At 32.8% G+C, this 21271-nt stretch overlaps 1 protein-coding gene and 1 long non-coding RNA gene across 2 annotated transcripts; one reads left to right on the forward strand and one right to left on the reverse strand.

Annotated features, from left to right (window-relative positions):
• Positions 1–3042: 3042 nt before the first annotated feature.
• LOC148194901 (uncharacterized) lies at positions 3043–5015 on the reverse strand. The gene has a single exon (XM_088094880.1). It carries the CDS (start codon positions 4741–4743, stop codon positions 3049–3051), a length of 1695 nt encoding a protein of 564 aa, XP_087951006.1. The 5' UTR covers positions 4744–5015; the 3' UTR covers positions 3043–3048.
• A 1478-nt stretch (positions 5016–6493) lies between these two features.
• Positions 6494–9567, forward strand: LOC148194902 (uncharacterized). The gene is made up of 4 exons (XR_015781058.1): positions 6494–7453; positions 8015–8119; positions 8205–8313; positions 9346–9567. It is a non-coding gene; the product is annotated as an uncharacterized LOC148194902 (long non-coding RNA).
• Positions 9568–21271: the final 11704 nt, after the last annotated feature.

A 21271-nucleotide genomic window follows, 5' to 3' on the forward strand; every position in this document is an offset into this window, starting at 1 on the left:
GAGTTGATGCAGTGGCAATTGAGTGAAATTGATTGATGGTTGGTGTATTTGAGTGGACTAAGTATGTGTGGGAACCTCACAGCTCAGAAGGCCTTCCTACAATGGAAGGAAGCTAGAGGAAAGGGAAGAGATAGAGAGAATAAATGACTCAAGAGCAATAGGGCTGGAAATTAAATTCAGCAGCATTTACTAAGCTCAAAAGTAACCCAATACAAAGAAAAGGCCCTCTTATTTATAGGTGAAGAGGAGCCTAAATTCTGTTTGTAATTCCCTCCTAAAATTCAAATTATTCAGATTTTGATCAAGCAAAAACCATGCTTCATTCCAGCTCATCCAGCAAGGTGTGTGCTTCCTTCCAAATCAGCCAACATTCACGTGGAAAATGCTGGTGCATGCCGTAAGCACCTCCTTTGCTTTTTGGCTCCTTTGCTTGGTTCTTTCTTGGATGGCTCAATCATATTCTCCAAGATTTATTAATTCCTACAAAACAAAATATAAGTGCTTTAGTTAAGAGAAGAAGGATTTTTATAAGTAACCTTCCATAGAAGTAAAATGTTAGATGATCCTTCTTCTTCTTGAATCTTCCTAGCCATTGCTCTAGTAAGAGGTCCAATGTGATTTCTTGATGGTTTTCCATCAAATACTGGATGGATTTTAGTGGTTGGGGGTAGCAACAATTTGTAAGCAACCTGGCCAATTCTTTGATTAACAGGGAAAGGACCAAAAAATCTCATACTCAGCTTCTGATTTTTCCGAAGAGCTACAGAGTGTTGTCTATAGGGCTGCAGTTTAACCAAGACCAAGTCACCAATTTGTAATTCCATGAACCTCCTTTTCTTGTCAGCCTGTTTCTTCATGTATTTTTGAGCTTTGTGGAGATTAACTTTCAATTTGTTGATTGTTACATCTCGTTGCAGTAATTGTTCTTGAACTGAAAGAGAATCATGTGGATTAAGGTTGTATTTCACCAAGGCAGGAGGATCTCTTCCATACACGATCTTAAAGGGGGTCATTCCGCAACTATGGTGATAAGAAGTGTTATACCAATACTCAGCCCAAGGCAACAACTTTGCCCAATCTTTAGGAGATTCATAAGTGAAACACCTCAAATACATTTCCAAACATTTGTTTAAGGATTCAGATTGGCCATCGGACTGTGGACGGTATGCAGTGGACATGTTCAAAGAAGTACCACTTAATTTGAATAACTGCTGCCAAAAATGACTCAGAAAAACTTTGTCCCTATCCGAAACAATAGTCCTAGGAATGCCATGTAGTTTTACCACTGATTTAACAAAAATTTCTGCAGCTGATTTACTAAAGTAATCAGCCTTTAAAGGGGAAAAATGGCCATATTTAGATAATCTGTCAACAACTACCAAGATGACCATAAAGCCATTTGAAGAAGGGAGGCCCGTGATGAAATCCATAGCAATGTCTTCCCAAATTTGCTCTGGAATGGGGAGTGGTTGTAACAGACCAACAAGGAGAGTGTGAGACATTTTTGCTTATTGGCAAATCAAGCAATTTTGAACAAACTGTTGTACATCTTTGTTCATACCCTTCCAATAAAATTGAGCTGCAATTCTAGCCAAAGTTCTTGTAAAACCAGCATGCCCTCCCATCAATGAGCTATGAAACTCATGTAAAATCTGTTGGATCAAAGCATGAGATTGAGGAATAACTAAACGACCCTTCCAGAAGAGTAAATTATCATGCACTGAATAATGGGGGTGAGGAGGCTGATTTAACAAACACAAGTCTAGAATACCCTTAAGATGAGGATCCTGAGAAACAGCTTCCCGTAATGCATGCAGAATCTGGAAATTAGGTTGAGACCACGCCATGAAACAAGATCGAGAGAGAGAATATGCAGCAATATTATCTTTCCCCTGCTTATATTCAATGGTAAAATCATATCCGAGCAATTTGTGCAGCCATTTTTGTTGTTCTGGGGTCTAAATAGCTTGCTCCGTTAAGCTTTTTAAGCTCTTTTGATCTGTTCGAATCATAAAATTTATGGCCCAGGAGGTAATGACGGAACTTGGCAATGGCTTCTGTGATAGCAAAAAATTCTCTAGTGTATGTGGATTGTTTTTGCATGGCAGCCGAAAACTTCTTAGAGAAAAATGCAATCGGATGATGCTCTTGGCTGAGAACTGCACCGATTCCCACTCCTGAGGCATCTGTTTCTAAGACAAAAGGTTTCGAAAAATCGAGCATAGCCAAAACAGGGGCTTGGGTGATTGCCAATTTTAATTGCTCAAAAGCTACATAAGTCGACGGTGTCCACTGAAAATTGTCTTTTTTTAATAAATCGGTGAGAGGAGCGGCCACCACTACATAATTTTTTATGAAGCGTCTATAATAGCCTGTAAGGCCAAGGAAGCCTCACAACTGCTTCAAGGTGTTAGGACATGGCCAATCCATCACAACTTGCATCTTGCTTGTATCCATTGCCACTCCTAAGCCGGAAACAATGTGGCCTAAATAGTTCACTTGTTGAAGACCAAAAGAGCATTTAGATAGTTTGGCAAAGAGTTGATGTTGCTCAAGTTTCTGCAAAACAACTTCAAGATGCAGTAAATGAGCAGACCAAGAAGAGTTGTATACTAGAATATCATCAAAAAACACAAGAACAAATTTCCTCAACAAGCCTTGGAAAACGTCATTCATCAAGCTCTGAAATGTGGCAGGGGCATTGGTGAGACCAAATGGCATTACAACCCATTCATAATGACCTTGGTGGGTTCTAAAAGCTGTTTTGAATCTGTCCTCTTCCTTTACCAAAATCTGGTGGTATTCCGAACGCAAGTCCAATTTAGAGAAAAATTACGCTCCATGTAACTCATCGATGAGTTCATCTACGATTGGGATAGGAAAACTATCCTTAATAGTGATAACATTCAATGCCCTATAATCAGTACAAAAACGCCAAGTTCCATCTTTCTTCTTAACCAGAATAATTGGTGATGAAAAAGGACTAGTGCTAGGTACAATAAGTCCTTCCTTCAACATCTCTTGGACCATTATTTCAATCTGGTGTTTCTAGCTGTGGGGATACCTGTATGGCCTCACTTTCACTGGTTCCGATCCTTGTAACAAGGGAATAGAATGGTTCTTTGACCTACTAGGAGGCAGCCCCGAAGGAACAGAAAAAACCACCTTATATTTATTCAATAACAACACCAATTCAGGGTCGACATCGTGGTGTAATTTCAACTGTTGCTCTGGAAAACCGTCTAATTGTTCGAATTGTAATGTAAAAAGCTCAACTATGGCATGTGTATGAGTCATACGTTTGAGATGATGAAACTGAGCTTGTACCGGTAAAGTGTTTTGCTCCTCATGCAATGTGACAAAATGATTGCCTAAATAAAATTTCAGTGTAAGAGTGCTGTAATCTGAAATATGAGGTCCAAGGGTGGCTAACCAAGCAGCTCCCAAAACTAAATCAGCCCCAGTAATAGGTAGTAAATATACTGGCAATGTCAAAAAGTGACCCTGAATTCGGACTTCCAAGTCTTTAACCAATCCTTCAGCAACTAAAGTATTGTCATTGCCAACTAGAACTTTAAAATTGGAGATTGGCTCAATGGGCAGCTTTAAACAATGAGCGATTCTGGGCTGCAGAAAATTATCACTCGAGCCACTGTCAAGTAAAACGTGAACTGTAATGCCATTAATTAAACCTTGGAATTTCATTGTACCCAGTCCAGAAGCTCCTTTTAAAGCATTATAAGATAGGTGGTGTTCTTGTAACAAGTTTAATTCACCTTGTTGCTCTGTATCCGGTGGTTCGGGTGGTAAGTCTGCAGCATCCGCGTCTTGGCATTGTAGAAGCAGGTATTGCTTGTTGGGACATCGATGGTTAGGAGAAAATTTCTCCTCACATGTATAACAGAGCCCTTTTTCCCTTCTCAGTTGCATCTCAGCTGGGGTGATTCGCTTGATATGGGTATTTCGGATGGTGGTGGAAGCTGTAATCGGAGTTGGAAGCAAGGGTGGTAGATTTGTGGATTTAATGGTTTGGTGTATAGGCTGGCTAGTGTTTGCGGTTAGTGTTTTGGCTGTTGTATAAGGTTGATATGGTTTGGCTTTGGTCATGCATTTTTCTTCATACAATTTAGCTAAGGAAACTGAGCGAATCAATGTTGAAGGGGATTGAGCAATTACATCCCTTCGAATATCCGGTTTTAACCCTCCAATAAAACAATCTAACAAGGCTTTAGTGGTGACACCTTGGACACGGTTAGCCAGGGCAGTAAATTTGACATAATATTCCTGCACAAAATTTGTTTGGGTCAACTTAAATAAATTGGATCGAGAACACTCATAGGGAGAAGGACCAAATTCCAATTCTAGCGCACGAGTAAAAGCAACCCAGGAGTGGAAGGTATCTTGACGGTTCATCATTTGAAACCATGGGACTACATCCTTGTCCAGATGTATGGCAACAATCGTTAAACGATGATCATCAGGAGTATTGTAATATGAAAAAAATTGCTCTGCCTTGAATATCCATTGCAAGACATCGGAGCCATCAAAGCGTGGAAAATCCAACTTGACGTTACGCACCTGAAACGGTGGAGCAGGGTTTGCTGTTTTCTGCTGCAGCAAGGCATCAACAGCTAACTCTAAGGTTTCAAATCTTGTGGCGTTTTCCCGGTCTCTGATCTCCAGTACGTCGAGGATGCGTTTGACATCAGCCGTGAGATCTTTGAGGCGAGTATTCTCCGCCATGGGTAATGAAAACACCAATTGTAACAGTACCCAAAATCACCAATGGAACAGTACACAAAATTCACAGTACTGATATAGCAGTAAAGTACTCAAATAATTTTTGCATCAGTAAAAGGAATGAATATTGGAATAAATTTTATTCTAGAAACGGAAAAGTTTAGGAATCATCCTATAGCTGCCATAGGCAATGTCCAGAGAGAGATGCGGTACATCCGAGAAAAGAAATTATGCAGAGAGAAGGCCAAAACAGAATTTCCAACAACGACCTCCCTTTTTCCCTTTCGACCCCCAATATACGACTATGCTTTTCACCAATAGAAATCCTCCAGCCTCGAGTTTGTTATTTTGTTTCTATAACTCTTTCTCACTCCTAACATTGGACCCTTCTGCCCTTTCTTACACCATGCTTCTTGGTAAAATAGTTTTCTAAACAAATGTGTTGGACTTGCTTATATTGGTGGAAGCAGTTTCAGTTGTAAATTTTTCCCTAACAGCTACATAACTTTGATCAGATTTTGGTGTGACTCATGAACCATGATCGGCCCATCAGTGCATCTTCATGAACCAGGAAATTATTAAAATGCTACTGGAAATATAAAATAATTGGGTTACTCTTTCATTCCACCGAATATAGGGGCAGAGTTAGCCATTCCCCCTTTTGTTCTTTTCATTATTCATTGAAAGCATGGACCAAAGTCGATTTCTCGCATCTTGCTGTCAAGTCTGTCTGTTTCCTCTTGGTGTACTAATGGTTCCTTAAAGTTATAAAATAAAGTTGGACCAGACTTTCGCAGTGGTAAATGGTAGATAGTTGAAGATAAGAAATTAAGAATAGGACATGTACATGAATTAGATTTAAGTATGGCTTCTCAATTATCACGTTAAGGTTGTTGTTTTTGTTCCCAAAATGATTGTTTATATGTTGCTTTGTGCTGGTAGGACAACTCTTCTCTTATTCTCATTCATTAACTCTCACGGTGATAAAACCGTGGCCTTTCAATCATTGACTATTACATTAGCTAGATGGAATCTGGTTACCATTCAGAACAACCTTATTCTCCTTGGTTCTTCATCCTTTCTAGATCAAAATTTCAGATTTCTTCCTTTGATGGATAGACCTTTGTTTAGTTGATATAAGGTAGAATTGCTACTCTCTTATATAACACTTTGAATCTAGTTTGGAATCTGAATTATGTGATGAAAACCTCTTGAAATTAGTCTTGGAAACGTGATTGGATCTTAGTTATGTTTAGACGTGAACCTTTGAGTTCATAAGTTCCTCCTTGTTTATGTTGGTGGAGCGAACCGAGGGGAACATGTCCTCCCCCTTCCTAGTCACGTTTATGTGTGTCAAAACTTGATCTATATAGAAAGCAAACTCTCCTGGAATAATAACTCCTTAATCTGATTTGAAATCTGATTGTAGTATTGATAGCTTCTTATTCTGGTTTTGGAAACTAACTTAGGAAAGAAATTCTAATGGACGTGTGAGGGCAGTAGCTTGTATGCAATCAGATTCTGTTTTCGGCTGGATCTATGCTTCAATGGTCGAAAGATAATATTGATTAGGGAATTGAGTTTGGGGAAGAGACACGTTCTAACTTATAATGTAGTCAAGGAACTGCTGAAACGTATTGGAGTAGTGATGAATTATTTCTGAAATTTGTTTGTGCAGAAATTTTATGAGATAAGGTTAGTATATATAATTTAGTGTTAATTGTGTATAATGAAGAAGCACCTTTGTTTATAATATGACTGAGTGTATTTAATTGGATTGGAATTTAAAATGTAGTGAGTGGTTTATGTTTTAAGTCAAAGATGCAGGACGTAAGGAATGATTCCTTGGTTAGTCTTTGATGTGGCTATTAAGTGCAGCATGGTTAACCAAATATCCTGTATTAAGTATTGAAGATTAGATGTCTGTGATGTCGAGTTGGTTAGAGTTTAACTTTGAGAAATAAAGAATTATCACACCCACTTTTGAACAGTGACCAACATGATAGTTAAAATCTAAGGTGTTAAATTGGTGGTTGGTGACTGAAATCAGAAGTGGCCTAGGTAGCAAAATAAGTGCAGACCAAAATTATTGAAATTAAGTTCATTAAAATTTCTTTTGGGCCACATACAATGTCTCAGTTATATTTTAAAGTAGTGAAAACTTATTATATCGTTTTACGTGAAAGACAATTTTGATTGATACATCTTTTATCTTGTTTTTTAAAAAAATTAATAAAATAAAATAAAATAATAATAAAAATAAAAATTACAATAATAATAATAATAATGGTGGATGAATTGCATAGCATTATGTAAAATTTAGACAAATTAAGTTTGGTGAGACTTTCCAGAGTTGGTGTTGTTTTAATGTTTTGTAATTGAATGGATGGAAATTTGATATTTTCACGTGATAGAAGGAGATGGCTTCTTTCATTTTAATTGTTCTTATTGAAATTTTATATCTTATTTGAATTGATTAAACTTGTATATATATATATATATATATATATTTGTTTGAATAACTAAATATGAATACTTTCTTTAGTAAGTATTGGTAAATATTTGTTGGTTGGACTTTTATTATACAAGGAGTAACAAGCATGATATATCTCCAGAGCTTGCTCTACCACGGAGAAAGGTGCAAGCAGGAAACAGAGAGAAGGAAAGGAAAAGTGCAGGAAACAGAGAGAAGGAAAGGAAAACTGCAAAAGAGGTATGAAACTAAACTTTTATTTTTCTGAAAACTTACAACTATTGTTTCCCTAAGGCTATGTTATTGTTTAACATGCGGTATTGGTTTTGTTTAACATAGACTGAGTAAGTAACATACAAATATCTATAGTTTTATAATGATGAGGTGTACTATTTTCATAGGGTTTTGCTATTCATGGTTGTATCATCTGTTTTAATTCCAGTTGTGCTTCTTGATTTTTGTATGATGTTGCCTATGTTATCTTATGTATTGGGTTATATCAAATTGATGGGGAATGACTGAATCTGACATATGCAAGCTATTGGTTCATGTTAGTTTATGGGCAGCAAAAGGAATAGAAAATTAGGATAATTTTTTTTTTTTTTATAAAACCATAAAGTTACATATGGATTTTTTTTATGTAATTACATCTTTAATTATATACGAATTTTATATACGGATATTTTCGTAGATAAGATTTTGAGTCTTATATAGGATTTTGGTTGTATGTAATTTAATTTTTTCTTGTAGCGGATTCACTGTATGCGTAAAATGCTTATGAACATCCACAAATCATTACAGGAAAGAGGTGTCGAGAAAGAGAAAAAGTGATCATGGAACTTCTGCACAAAGAGTTGGAGAAGGAAATGGCAAGAATTCCCTAGGCTAATCCATGCCCTTTTTTTGGTACAGAATTTTGTCGATCAACCTTTTTTGTCTTCGTTTGCTAGTTGCAAAAATTGATGAAGTGTACTGTGAATATCATTTGCAGATCCCACCAAAACCATGATAGTTAGAAAGTTGATTAACTGGTTGAATACCCAAATTTTTATAAAGGTCCAAATTAACTGGTTGAGCACGATACCACGCCTTACGTATCTGTAAGATATTTCATTTGGATTCAACTCAATTTATGCATTGATTGTTCGGATTCTAAAATGCTTTCACGGTAATAGCTCATGGGAAATGCTCTTTTTCTTTGATTTCAGTTTCAATTTTTATATTTGCAGTTTCCATCAACTTTGTTTTCCTTCATTCTCGTGTTGCTTTTTAGTGCTGGTTTGGTATCATTCTAAGAGCAGGAAGCACTTCAACCCCAAGTTTGAAAAATGTTTATTACTGGTTTTTTCTTCTATTTATATTAATATATGTTTTGGTTTTGAAGGTGCTTTGATCATGTTGCATCTTAGTCTCCTCTGTCAAGGTTTACTCTTAAATTCTGTTGTTGCCTTGTTAACGTTAAAAACATAAAAGAAAGATGAATTTTATGCGTGAAAATTTTCCTATAATATTGTAAAGATGTGCAAAAATAGTTATACATAGCCTATTTTAAGAAAAATATAAAATATTTATATAATAAATTATGTTAAATACTCACATTAATCATTTGCAGATTGTTTTGTTCTGTGAAAACAAAATTATATTTTCTAACTTAGCTTTCTCAAATATGGTACACATTCAATAATTTGTATTATTTAGCATAGTTCTACCTTTTCAAGTGATTTAGCTATTTCCAGCCTTAACGGTAGTAGGTTGAAAAAATCATTGATTTATTCATGATGAATTATCCTTTTTCATTATGTGATTAGGTAATTTAGAGTTGATAGGTTTCATTTTGATTGGATGGATAAAAGCATGACAATTAGTAATATTATAGCAGAAACTCTGTTAAAATGTGATTCCTGGGACAACATATTTGGTAGTACTAATGTGTGGTAATGGGCTACCAAGAGTTTCACTTCCCAAATGGCAAGTGTATGATTTATTGCTAATGAATGTCACTTGGTAAAATGGTAGGTGGTGGTTTAAGTTGCTATAAAATGCAAGGATGAAATGATGTTGAAAATATATGATGATTAAGGAAGCAAGTTCATTTTTCAAAATTATTAATTAATTATTATTTTATATTGTAGGTATATAATCAAGGAAGCATATCAAATAATAAAGAACAAGAATGATGATCAAATGAATGAAAATGAAGAACAAGAAAGATATGAAACGAAGAACAAGAATGATAATTATTATTCAGAACATTTTTTTATTTGTTATGTAAAAGAACATGTTTATTTTTAATTTTTAGGATTAAACATATATTATTTTTTAAGTTGAAAATTAATTGTATTTTAAATTTTACAGTTTATTTCATATAATAATAATAATTACTTTTGGTTTTATATTATTCTAGTTTAATATTAAATATATTTTATATTAATCACATTAATCAAATAATTTGAATAATAAAAGAAATTAAATTATTTTTATTACCGACGGTTTTCAAAACCTCAATTACATAAATCAAAAAATACCTGCAGTTTTTTACTAATCCACGCAAGTCTCGTCGGTTTTTCTGAACTCCCGCAAGTACCGGCGGTTTCTGTGAAACCCCCGTAAATAGCAGTAGTTTTTGAAAAACCTTGCAAATAGCGGCAGTTATGAAAAAACCGCCGAAAATTTGTGACGGTGATTTTTCTAGTGATTTTGTCAACCACGAAAAATATATTTACCAGGGATTAAAACCGCCGGTAATGCAGAAAAAAATCCTTGGTAAAATTCCTTATTTTTGTAGTGCGTGTGGGTCTTTCTGCTATCTATTGAAGTATCAAAAAGTATTATTGTTATTATTATTATTATTACTATTATTAATTATTATTATTTTATTATTATTATTATTATTTATTATAATAATAATAAAATAATAATAATAATTATTATTAGGCTAACATAATTCTTCCTATGGCATACAACAAAGTGTTTTCCATAATTAATTGGACCCAACATGGTTGACAATACTATTGATAAAAAATGAGATTTGTGTAACTCATTTCTTCATTTCATAGGTGTAATTTCATTTTATTTTTTGCTTTTGAGTTGACAAAATCTATAACATAGTTGCCTCTAATTTTTCTTGTAGAATTTATTTTCTTTTACAACATTTCTACTTGGAATTTCTATTATAGAATGATTAAGAAGGTTGGAAAAGGAATTCTAATGTAATTTTTGGATTGATGCTATACATAGCCAATTATTGAGTCACATATAATAAATTTACTCTAGTTTTTTTATTGCTTATGCCTTCATACTCTTTAATCATGAATTAAAATCCTCCACACTCCTCATTAAAATAATATTGTAAGGCCCTTTTCTTAGAAGTGGCATCTCCCCACTCGGAACCTTTTTCTTTGTCCACTAAGAGCATTTATCAAGAGTGCAAATCACTTAAAGGGTTATAATAATGAAGCTTATTGAAAAAGAATTGTTGCCTATTTATAAAATTATTAGTTTGTACAACAATTATAAAATTAAAATAAAAAAGCGTTTATTGAAAAGTATAACGTTTAATCTAATTGATTTAATTTTTCAATTAAAAATTTCAAATTATTTATTCACCCATTCATTAATCCTTATTCTAATGGCAGTTAAAATAGTTGCCAAAAGCGGTTTTGTTTTTAAGTGTAAAGTTGTAGTTTTGTGATATAATTGAAGTTTGACTTGACTAAATTTTCATAACCGATCAATTACTATAAAAATTACTATATTGGGAATAAAATAGACAGAAGGAGATCATATGCCTCACTTTTTATTTGATATGTTGGCATTCACATGAACGAAAACACTATAATTGCATTTTGTAAAAAGAAGAATTATAATTATTTAAAAGAACAGTTATTCAACAATCTCTTACTTTAATTTATTGCTTAACAAATGGAGTAGTTTTCATAGCCCAACATTAAAGCTTAAATCCTATTATTAAAACTAAGCACCTGACTGCAATGAGTGGGAACATGGATAGTGTCAAATAACTTATGACGAGTGGAGAATACTGTAATAATGTTAAGGAATAACTTTTAATTGTTTTTTTATTGATTATGGTAAACTAATCCCAACAAACCTTAAAATAAGTTTGACAAAATTGTGATTGATTATTATTATTATTATTATTATATTATTATTATTATTATTATTATTATTATTATTATTATGTGTGAAAATCAGTTAAGGGCATGATAATCATAACATCAGGAATCATAATCTTGTGAATAGATTAAAAAAACTTTGAACAGGTACTTGTGATTATTAATATCGCATTGGTATTGTTTCCATAGCAAGTGATGAAAGTGGGATAACAATATATACACTTAAATATTTAATCAATAAATAAATTGGTAAATTTACAATATTTGTTCATTAATAGAAGTTTTTAACATGTTTAATACATGTTTTTAATATATGAGAAAATCAGTTATATATATATATATATATATATATATATATATTCAAATATCATGTGCCGTGTAAATGAGAAAATGGAAGGTAAAGGAGAGTGATGACACGTAGGTTTGGAAAGAAAACCATGAAGCATACTTGCCAAAAGACAACAAATAAAATTGTACATGTGTGTAGGTTCTTCCAACAACATAATGTTTTGCATGAAGAGTTAAATAAAGTAGTTGCAAAGCAAAATCTAGCACATAGGTAAGTATCACTAAGACATACACATGTGTGATATGCAAGGAGATAGACAAAATAATTGTATATTTGTTCTTTATGAGTAACTTAGCCTCCCAAGCTTGGAGTTTTGTAAAAGTTCGGTAAGGGTTTGTAAAGTGCACTATAACCAACCTCAACTTCTATGAGTAATATGATTTGGAGGGGAGTATGACTAGCAGTGATATGATGTATATGGAATCAAATGAATAATATAATATTTAAGAATACAAAATCATATGCTAACAAGGTTTTTAGTGTGACACATGGAGGTATGGGTTTAGATGAAGTTTAAAATATCCAAAGAGGACTTCTTTTATTCTAAATAATGATGGGAGAAGACAAGACGACATGGTTTGTAGTAGTTATGTACAATTTGGGTTCTAGTTTTTTCGATTTACTCATTCGTTGATAAGTGGTGATGGTAGCCCATGGTTGCGGACGGTGGCTGACGACAAGGTGATAGTGGTGCTAGGGTTTCTGTGAGAGAAAGATTGAAATGAAGAAAATGCTAACGTGGTTCAATCTCGTTGGTCTATATGTGAGTGTGCAAGGATCATAGCATGTGACATCACCTGAGTGGCTTGATTTATTAGTGGTGGATTTCCATGTGGTAGCATCTAAGTCAGTCTGATTTTGTGAGTGATAAGAGGGGTATGGAATAGGAAAATTAGTGCTAATTTTGTGGCCCAATGCTGAAATAGTGTTAAGACAAGACAAACTAATGTATAGCACTTTTGGTTTTAAAGTTTAAACAAATAACATTAAACAAAGTAGTCTTGAATATGCTCGTAGAGTGAAAATAGTCAAAACACTAAAAGATAATTAGGAACACTAGCTTTGAATTAAAAGGTGTCCACACAACAAGTCTAACATATCTAATAACCAACTAGAAAGAAGCGTCTATAGACTAACCCATAGAAAACCACAGTTAGGTCCAACTCAGATATGACAAAAATACCTAAACCAGAAGAACATGATAGGCAAAACATAAGTGCTAGAAAAAAGACTCCTAAATCATTCATCAACATAAAAAAACCTCAGGAAAATACTTAGGAAAACAACTAGGTTAAAAGCTTCAAAACACAATGTTAAACGACTTACAAGTCAAAGCGTCTAAGAAAATTATGCTAAACGCGTAAGCTATACTGTACCCAATGGTAATCAGTTGAACTCTTGATAATTCTAATTTTTACCATTATCTAAGCATCATTTTAGTAGCAAAATCAACTCCTTTCTAGCTTGTAACTTGCTTAATCTTATTCTTTTGTCTTGTTTTCTAAATAAGTATGTTTTGGGCTACATTGATGTAATTTCATCACTAATCCCATTATTTTGTAGCTAAAATAGTGCTTGGAAGAATCTCCAAAATGTAGAGAACTGAATCACCACAGAAGCAAGTAGATCTGCACAAAAATGAGAAAAAGAAGTAGTGCAACAATGTCAAGCCCAAACACCCTGGCTCAAGGGCGTTGGAGCGCCACCTGCACAAACTGCACAAAAGCTTATTTATAGTGTATGCACGCTCGAGCGCCCCTCCTTTCTGGACGCTTGAGCACTACTTTGCTGACATGGCAAATTTGCACTATTTAACTCAAAAACAAAAAGCTTTGGGTCTTTGGTTCTTTGGAGGCGTGATTTCACTACTAGAGCTCATGGAGGCCGCGAGGAGCTGTGGGAACATCTCCTCCTCTTCCTTTGGGTCTCCTCCTTCTTCCATCCACCAATTTTGTAAAGTTTAGGGTTCTCCATGGAAGTGGAAAACCAGATTCATCTTGTTAGGGATTGTTGTAGCCTATGAATTCTTGTGTAATGGATGATTGATTTGTATTTATATATGCCTTTCCTATCAATTGCTAGTATTCTGGTTTCCAATCTTAAAGCTTGCATGTAATAGGAATGTTCATGACATGATTTTGGGGTTTCATGGGTTATGGGAACGTAAGATGGAACCTAGAACTAAAACAAGAGTCCTTGTGTTTCATTGATTCTAGGGATGGAAGATGATTCACATGTTGTCTTAAGATCCTAGCTCTTTAATGTGAGTTTTCTTGTTAGATTTTCCAAGGGATTGGAGTTTAATAGGGAAAACCTAGGCTCTTTCACCTAAAGGATTAGGGCTAGAGTGTTTTTGTGGATTGACTTTAGTAAATTGATAGAGAGGAGATGAAATTGGGTAGGCATAAGAGTGAAATAGGTGAATCATATAACCTTAGAAATGTCATTTCATAACATTTCTAGTCTTTTCCATTTCTAAGTGTCTTCAATACCAAAGTCCAACCTTATAATTATTTGTGAATTTATCTTGAATGATTTGGTACGCTTGCCAATGAGTTAACAACTATCAAGAAACAAAAAGGTGTCGAGACAATGTCCTTAAACAAAGATAAAAAAACTTATAAAAGAAGAAACATGCTAAACGTTCAAGCTCTAAAAAGGCATTATTCCAAAAAGCGTTTACAATAGACTAGACGGTACTATGAGCTAAAATCTTTACTTCGTCCAACGATGAAATTCTTACTTAACGAATGATATCCTAAGGAAAAGCTTAAATGATAAATGTTAAACGTAGAAAATGAAAAAACACTTTGTTGTTCTGAACAAGAATTAAATGTCATTAAATGCTCAATGTTAAATGACAACGAAAAGTAATAAGGGATAAATCATCTATGCTACACACTACATGCATCCACTTGCTCTATCTGAAATATATTAGAAGTGACGTTAGTAACAAAGAAGACATTCACGAAATGTTCTCGCCTTTGGAATCGTGACTGAAAAACAGTAAAATTTTAACTAAGAAAAAGCCTGTTACAAGGTAAATAATATCAAACACACTCTTGGTAAAACAGTACAAAACATAAGAACCTTGTTAAAAACGTTAAGGTAAACAGAAAATAGGACATACTTGTTGTATAGACATTTGTTCTACTTTGTGCAAGATAACTACTACAGGCTTTTTCATCTACCCTATCTTATGAGACTCAAAATGAACGTTAGAAAAAATAATGATTTGTTCATCAAAAGTTGTGCCATATGAGAGGTCAAATAGGCTTTTGATAAAGTTTTGAAAAACATGTTTACTCTGATAAAAAGAATTCATCTTATGACAGACACCTACATCAAGACAAGTTTCATCAAATGGTCATATTATCAAGACAAACATTGTCTAAACGGCTATATCACCAAATGTGTATAAATAAAAGAATAAAAAAAGAAGAAGGTGATGATGAAGAAGAAAAAGAATATAAGGATATAACATCATTCAAATTGAGCAAAAGAATCTTTTTGAGCTATTAGAGTCAAATCCCTCTACATAAGAGTAAACACAAAGAGAAGAGCTCAAGAAAAGAAATACTCTCAAGTTTCATCAGAATATAGGCTTACTTTTGTAAGAAGAAAAAAGAGAGAGTGAGAGAGTGAAACACTGAGAAGTTCTCTCAAGCTTTCTTGTAATATTTGCTTACTTTTGTAAGAGGAGAGAAACGAGAATAGAGAGAAACAATAAGCAAGTCTACAAACTGTATTGTATTTAACATATATCCTCTTCATAGAGTAATAGTCTAAACGACTTTAATTTTTTTTAATCGAAATCTATATATTTGTGAAAATTGTAAAAATATCACTGTATCTTTTTATACTTCGGTTTTATGAAAATCGAAACGTAATATACGCGTTAGAAGGTTATTTTTACTAGTGTTATAAATATTCAAAAGAAATGTAAAAAATAAAATAGTATATATTTTTCTCTTAAACTAAAATTATCTCAAGAAAGAAAATTTTTTATTTACTTTTTTTTTATAGGTACTCATGAAGGAATTTATATTTAAACAAAGAGGGACCAACATTATTACTTGTGACTATTTACAAAGAAAAAAACAAATATTTAGGACAAATACATGGGTGACACATGTTAAAAAATCAAAGCAGTATCATTTCAAAACTCATTTAATTATAAATAAATAAATGATGGCTTTTTCAACTAACACAAAGTCCTCGTATCTCACCTCGAGTGTATCCCATCGCCTGCACCATAGCAAACACCTACATTTGTCAATATAAAATGAAATGAATACAAATTATGTGGTATCTTGAATATTAAAGAGTATCCATACTTTTTATTTTAATTAATAAAATATTTTTTTTCTTTTAAATTGTACCAGGTAACTATGATTTAATTTTAATAATATTGAAAATAGCAAAGTTAAGGCTTGTCTGATCATAACCAATATAAAACATAAAAAGGTAAAAATATAAATGAAATAAAAAAAGAATAACTAAGAAATCATTCAGCTACTTAAAAAAACATAACAGGATTTTAAAAACTAAATCATATAATCAATTTTTATGCTATTTATAAAGAAGATACTATGGTACTTCTCGTAAATGTTCAAATATATTAAATCTTCAAAATAATTGTACCTCTAAAATTTAAATATCCTTTTGATAGATGAATTTATGATTAAAAATGATCTCGTTAGATGTATAATTCACGTTATGTTAAAATGGTTACAAGTTTTTGTAGGATATGATTATTCTTTTAAGTTTATATAATAAAAATTAAATTAAATGAATAATAATACGTCTTTTAAAAAAATCATAAATAGATGTATAATCTTTTATTCATCATTTATTATAAAATCTTATATCTTTAAACTATACATTTTCTCTATGTTTATTAAGTTTATGCGTTGATTGTGTATTCTTTTTATGATTAGATCTCATATTTAAGAAATAAATGAGAAAGATATTACAACAATTAGAACTTTGAATAGATTAAGTTTTCTAATTTCATAGCTCAGTTTTTTTTTTCTTTTCTTTTTCTATTGAATGCGATTAGATTCATGCTTTAAGGGTGGAATCAACTCTCAAGAACAGAAACTTCACTTATATTAAATTGGTGTAAAACTTAGATTCTAGATTTTTTTTTACAATGTTAAAGTTTAGAAGTTGGTCCAAAAGTTCCTAAACTAAGTTTTTCTTAACTATTAAGTTCCCTATAGATAAGATGAGTTAATGATTTACCTTTATTTTAATAAATTTAATTTAGATAAGTTGGAATAATATCAAGTGTTGCATGGTTTGTTTAAGATATTAAAATATTGGAATCGTGTTAAATATTATATAATCTCTTTTCTGTTTTTTTCTATTTTAGGCTTGGCATTTTGTTTAGGTTTGTATATATTCTTTCGTTGCTCTTTTTCGTGCAAGAGTAATAAGAAAACACTATTTCATGCAAATATTTTACATTCTTTCTTTTTCTTTCCTTTCCTTGTGCAAACAAAATAAAAGTGTGTCCTCACACTAGTTATTGTAAATTTCTTCCACTTATGGGATATCATAAAATTTAATATGGTTTCAAAGTAGGTCAATCTCACTCTATTACGTCAATTGCATTTTAATTTTGTTTTCTTTTATCTTTTTTCTCGTTTATTGTTTTATTATGTTTTCTTGCCTTTTTTTGTCATGGCATCAAATGTTGTCGGCATTATTGATGTCTCACAAAACCCTTCGAGCTCGTTCTACTACACTAGAAGAGAAACCCAAAATGGTTTTGGTCCTAACTCTTCTTTATGGAGGAAACTATCATTCTTAGTATAGAGAGATGAAGTGTGCCTTTCTGTCCAAAAACAAGTTGAAGTTAGTTGGTGGAGGAATTGTGCAACTTGCAAGAAATGATAATGTCTTTGATGCTTTGGAGTGTTGTAATGTCATGGTTAATTCTTGGATCACTTGTGTTCCCTCTCCACTAATAACGCAAAACACAATTTACATTGACAATAGTAGAGACCTATGGGAAGATCTAAAGGAATGCTTCTCTAAAGGTGATCATTTCAAGGTATTGGATCTTTAATAAGAGACCTATTCCATCAAGCAAGGTGAAAGGGCAGTGTCAACTTTTTACAACAATATGAAGATTCTATGTGGGAAGAATTAGAGTCATTAAGACCTATCCCATCTTGCACATGCAAATCCAGGTGTAGCTGCAATCTTATACCTATCTTCACACAAAATCAAAATTCTAATAATGTTATGTCTTTCTTGAATGGGTTGGACGACATTTTCTTAGTCGTTAAAACACAATTCCTTCTTATGGAACCTCTACCCAACATTAATCGCATGTTTTCTTTGGTTCTACAGCAAGAACAACATATGAATGGATGAAATTGTTGTTTATGTATATGCAACACCTAAATTACACTAGCAAGTATAATGGGTTGTTGTAGCACAACAAGGGTTGTATCCATAGGGATTTGGCAAAAAATATAATGTTTTAACTATCTTGATCTTTATAAAACAGAAATCGTTTTTGTGATGTCTTGAAAACAGATTTGTATGTATGAAAACATCATAAAATTTGTTGAAAAACAATTTGGATTACTAGATGAGTGACTTTTAGATGATTGAACTGTGTTGGATTCAATTTCGCCATTTTTCCCTCTCTTGCATCAGATCTATCATTAGATATAGAAATGCAAATGATCAAGTCCTAGGAGTATGCTTAGGTATAACTCTAGGTCCATTCCTAGCACCTACAACTTAGGATCTCCACCTTTTAGTATGATCCCTCAGTGACTGCTTGAACGGATTACATGCATTAAGATCAAGACTCTACCTCCCATTGCAACCCTAGATCTCCTAGCATCTAGAAGCCCACAGGATAACTAATTGGACCACAACTTAAGATACCACTGAATCTTAAGCCAATAAAGTAAGAAGAGTGATTAGTTCATCCAACATTAAGTATAAATCAATTAACAAACTTTAAATCAAAAGTAAACATTCATAAATGAAAGATAATACCAAATACAAGAGTTCAAAGCAGTTATATCTCACTGCAACACATAGGAGATTTAACTCTTCATAAATGATAGAAAAAAGTTACAATAAGGAAGAAACTTCATCTTCTAATCCTCTAAAGATATTTTATTAAGTATAGAGGAAGTAAGTGGGGAGACTCTCTAGAGTCTCTCTCTAAGTCTCTTTAAAGGTCTTATAAAAAAGTCACAAAAAGTTCTCCTTAAAATTGATCTTAAAGTCTACTTTTTATAGACACTAGCAACATGGCTCAAAGCAGTGGTTCATGGCTCAAACATGAGGATTCCTTCCTGGGTGGGTTTTCTCCAAGGCTTAAGCTATGTGCTCCTAGGTTGGAGCCTTCTTGAGATTACTTCATGATGAAAGATTTTCCATGGCTAGAGCCTTAGGTTAGGGCTTGAGGAAACCTTCCATGTTGGGTTTTCTCTTTGTGGCTCAAGCCCTAATTTATGTTGTAGCTGTGTTGGGTCAGATTTTTTGAAAATTGCTTGAATTTCTTTGTTTTTCTTCTGAATTCAACTTTGTCTCTTTAATTTCTTCTATACTTGCAAACCAAGTAAAAATTCGGTGATTAACATGGATTTTACATAGATTTATAACAAGATAATTTAACATTGAAATTAACTAATATTGGGCACTCATTATGAACTTAAGTGATGAAAATATTTATCTTAATAATTTTAGACAACAAGAAATCAAAGACCAAGGCTATGGAAAACAATGGACTTTTTGCTACAAGATGAATCACACGACTGAAGAATACTACTCCATGTAAAACCTCTTTTAGGATGCCACTTATATTTCACAAAACATCCATAACTTTAAGAAAAACAACCTTTGATACCATTACTAAATAGTGAACTTAAACAAACTTAATCATAAACTAAGTTACAACCATCCAAAAATAATACTTTATTCCAATTCCAAAACTTAAAATGTTGCTTGAAAATAAAATTTAAAACAACATATTCTAAATACATTCAAAAACTCAAATGACTTTCCACCATATCTCTTTGCTCTAGACATCTCCAACATCATCTATAACAACATCTGCTCTCATATAACAAAACGAGTTATACAATCATCTCACAAACACAAACAAGCAAGGGTGAACTAATAAAAATACATAATAATACACAATATTCATGCAATCCATGAATCAAACCGTATTCATGCAAAACACCAAGTCATATTACCACCAAGTAATACCAAACAATTTGTCATTCTCTCATAAGCTACCATTACCCTGCCTATTTCCATAAGCCTTACAAGTCACAACTCTACTTTGTTAACATAAAGTTGAAGAGAAGAAGTTTTAATGATGTCTCAAAGTAAAGTCTCAAGTTCTCTTGTTGCAAGAAGATCTTCATGAAGACTTGTCTTGTGTTAAAGCTTTTGTAATTTAATATATTTATATATAGGATGTGGTTTATCTTTGATTTTATGTATTGTTTGCCTTAGGTTGCGTTAAAGTTTGTTTTGAATCAGAAAACCTCATTTTATACTCAAGATAATCAATTATAAACTTGTAATAATCGATTATCAATAATCAATTATGACTTGCCATAATCGATTGTCACGAGCAATTATGAGAATTTTTAAGCAAGTTTTTGACCGTTGTGCATTCATTAAATGCATAATCGATTACCATAAGTGGATAATCGATTATCACACATTAATTAGTTGGCAACAGAATTTTGGGGGTATCCTTGAGTGAGATCTCTATAAATTGGATTAGGACTCTCATTTTAAAATATGAAATACATTGTATTCAAAATTATTATCTGTTGTGTGTTGTGATAAGTTTTCTAGGGTTTGTGTAACCCTTGTTCTTATGGCTTTGAGAACTTGGTGTTGGCATAGAGCGAGAACTTTCATGGGAGTTGTGATTGAGTGTTGTTGATGTTGCTGAGTTAAAGCCTATCATCCTTTGTGAAGATTCAAAGGAGGTGCTCATCCTTCGTGAAACATTCGGAGGAGGTGTTCATCCCTTGTGAGTTTCAAGCGAAGTGAGTTTTATCTCTTGAGGTAACAAGAGAGGTGTTCTAACCTTAAATTATGTAATTTTCTTTGTGATTGTAACAATTTATTGGTTTGTGATAGTGAAACATTAATTCTCGTTTGAGATTAGCAAGTGGACGTAGAATCTGTGTGATCCGAAATAGTATAAAAATCACCTGTGCAATTTTCTCTCTTCCTTACTCTTTTATTTGTTTAAATTGTTAGTAAGGAATTTATATTTTATGATAAAATTATTAAAGGTATTATTTGCGATAAGAAACCAATTCACCCCCTTCTTGGTTTGTTGTACACGGTAATCATTCCGTTGCACCACTTTGATAATTGGTATCAGAGGTTGCTTTGATAGTAATTCAAAATGATGGGGCAACATCAAACCTTTGCTGAGGATGACTTTATCAATAGACCTTCATTGATTATTGGAGTAAAGTATGCTTTTTGGAAAGTGAGAATACAAATTTTTATGAAATCTATTGATAGTGAGATTTGGAAAACTATCACAAATGGTCCTTTTGT

The sequence above is a fragment of the Vigna umbellata genome, chromosome 7, assembly GCF_029865625.1.
Source record: "Vigna umbellata cultivar VRB3 chromosome 7, Vumbellata_1.0, whole genome shotgun sequence".
Lineage (NCBI taxonomy): Eukaryota > Viridiplantae > Streptophyta > Magnoliopsida > Fabales > Fabaceae > Vigna > Vigna umbellata.

Coding starts and splice junctions, on each gene's coding strand:
- LOC148194901 (XM_088094880.1), bottom strand. CDS start 4,743: ATGGCGGAGAATACTCGCCTCAAAGATCTCACGGCTGATGTCAAACGC.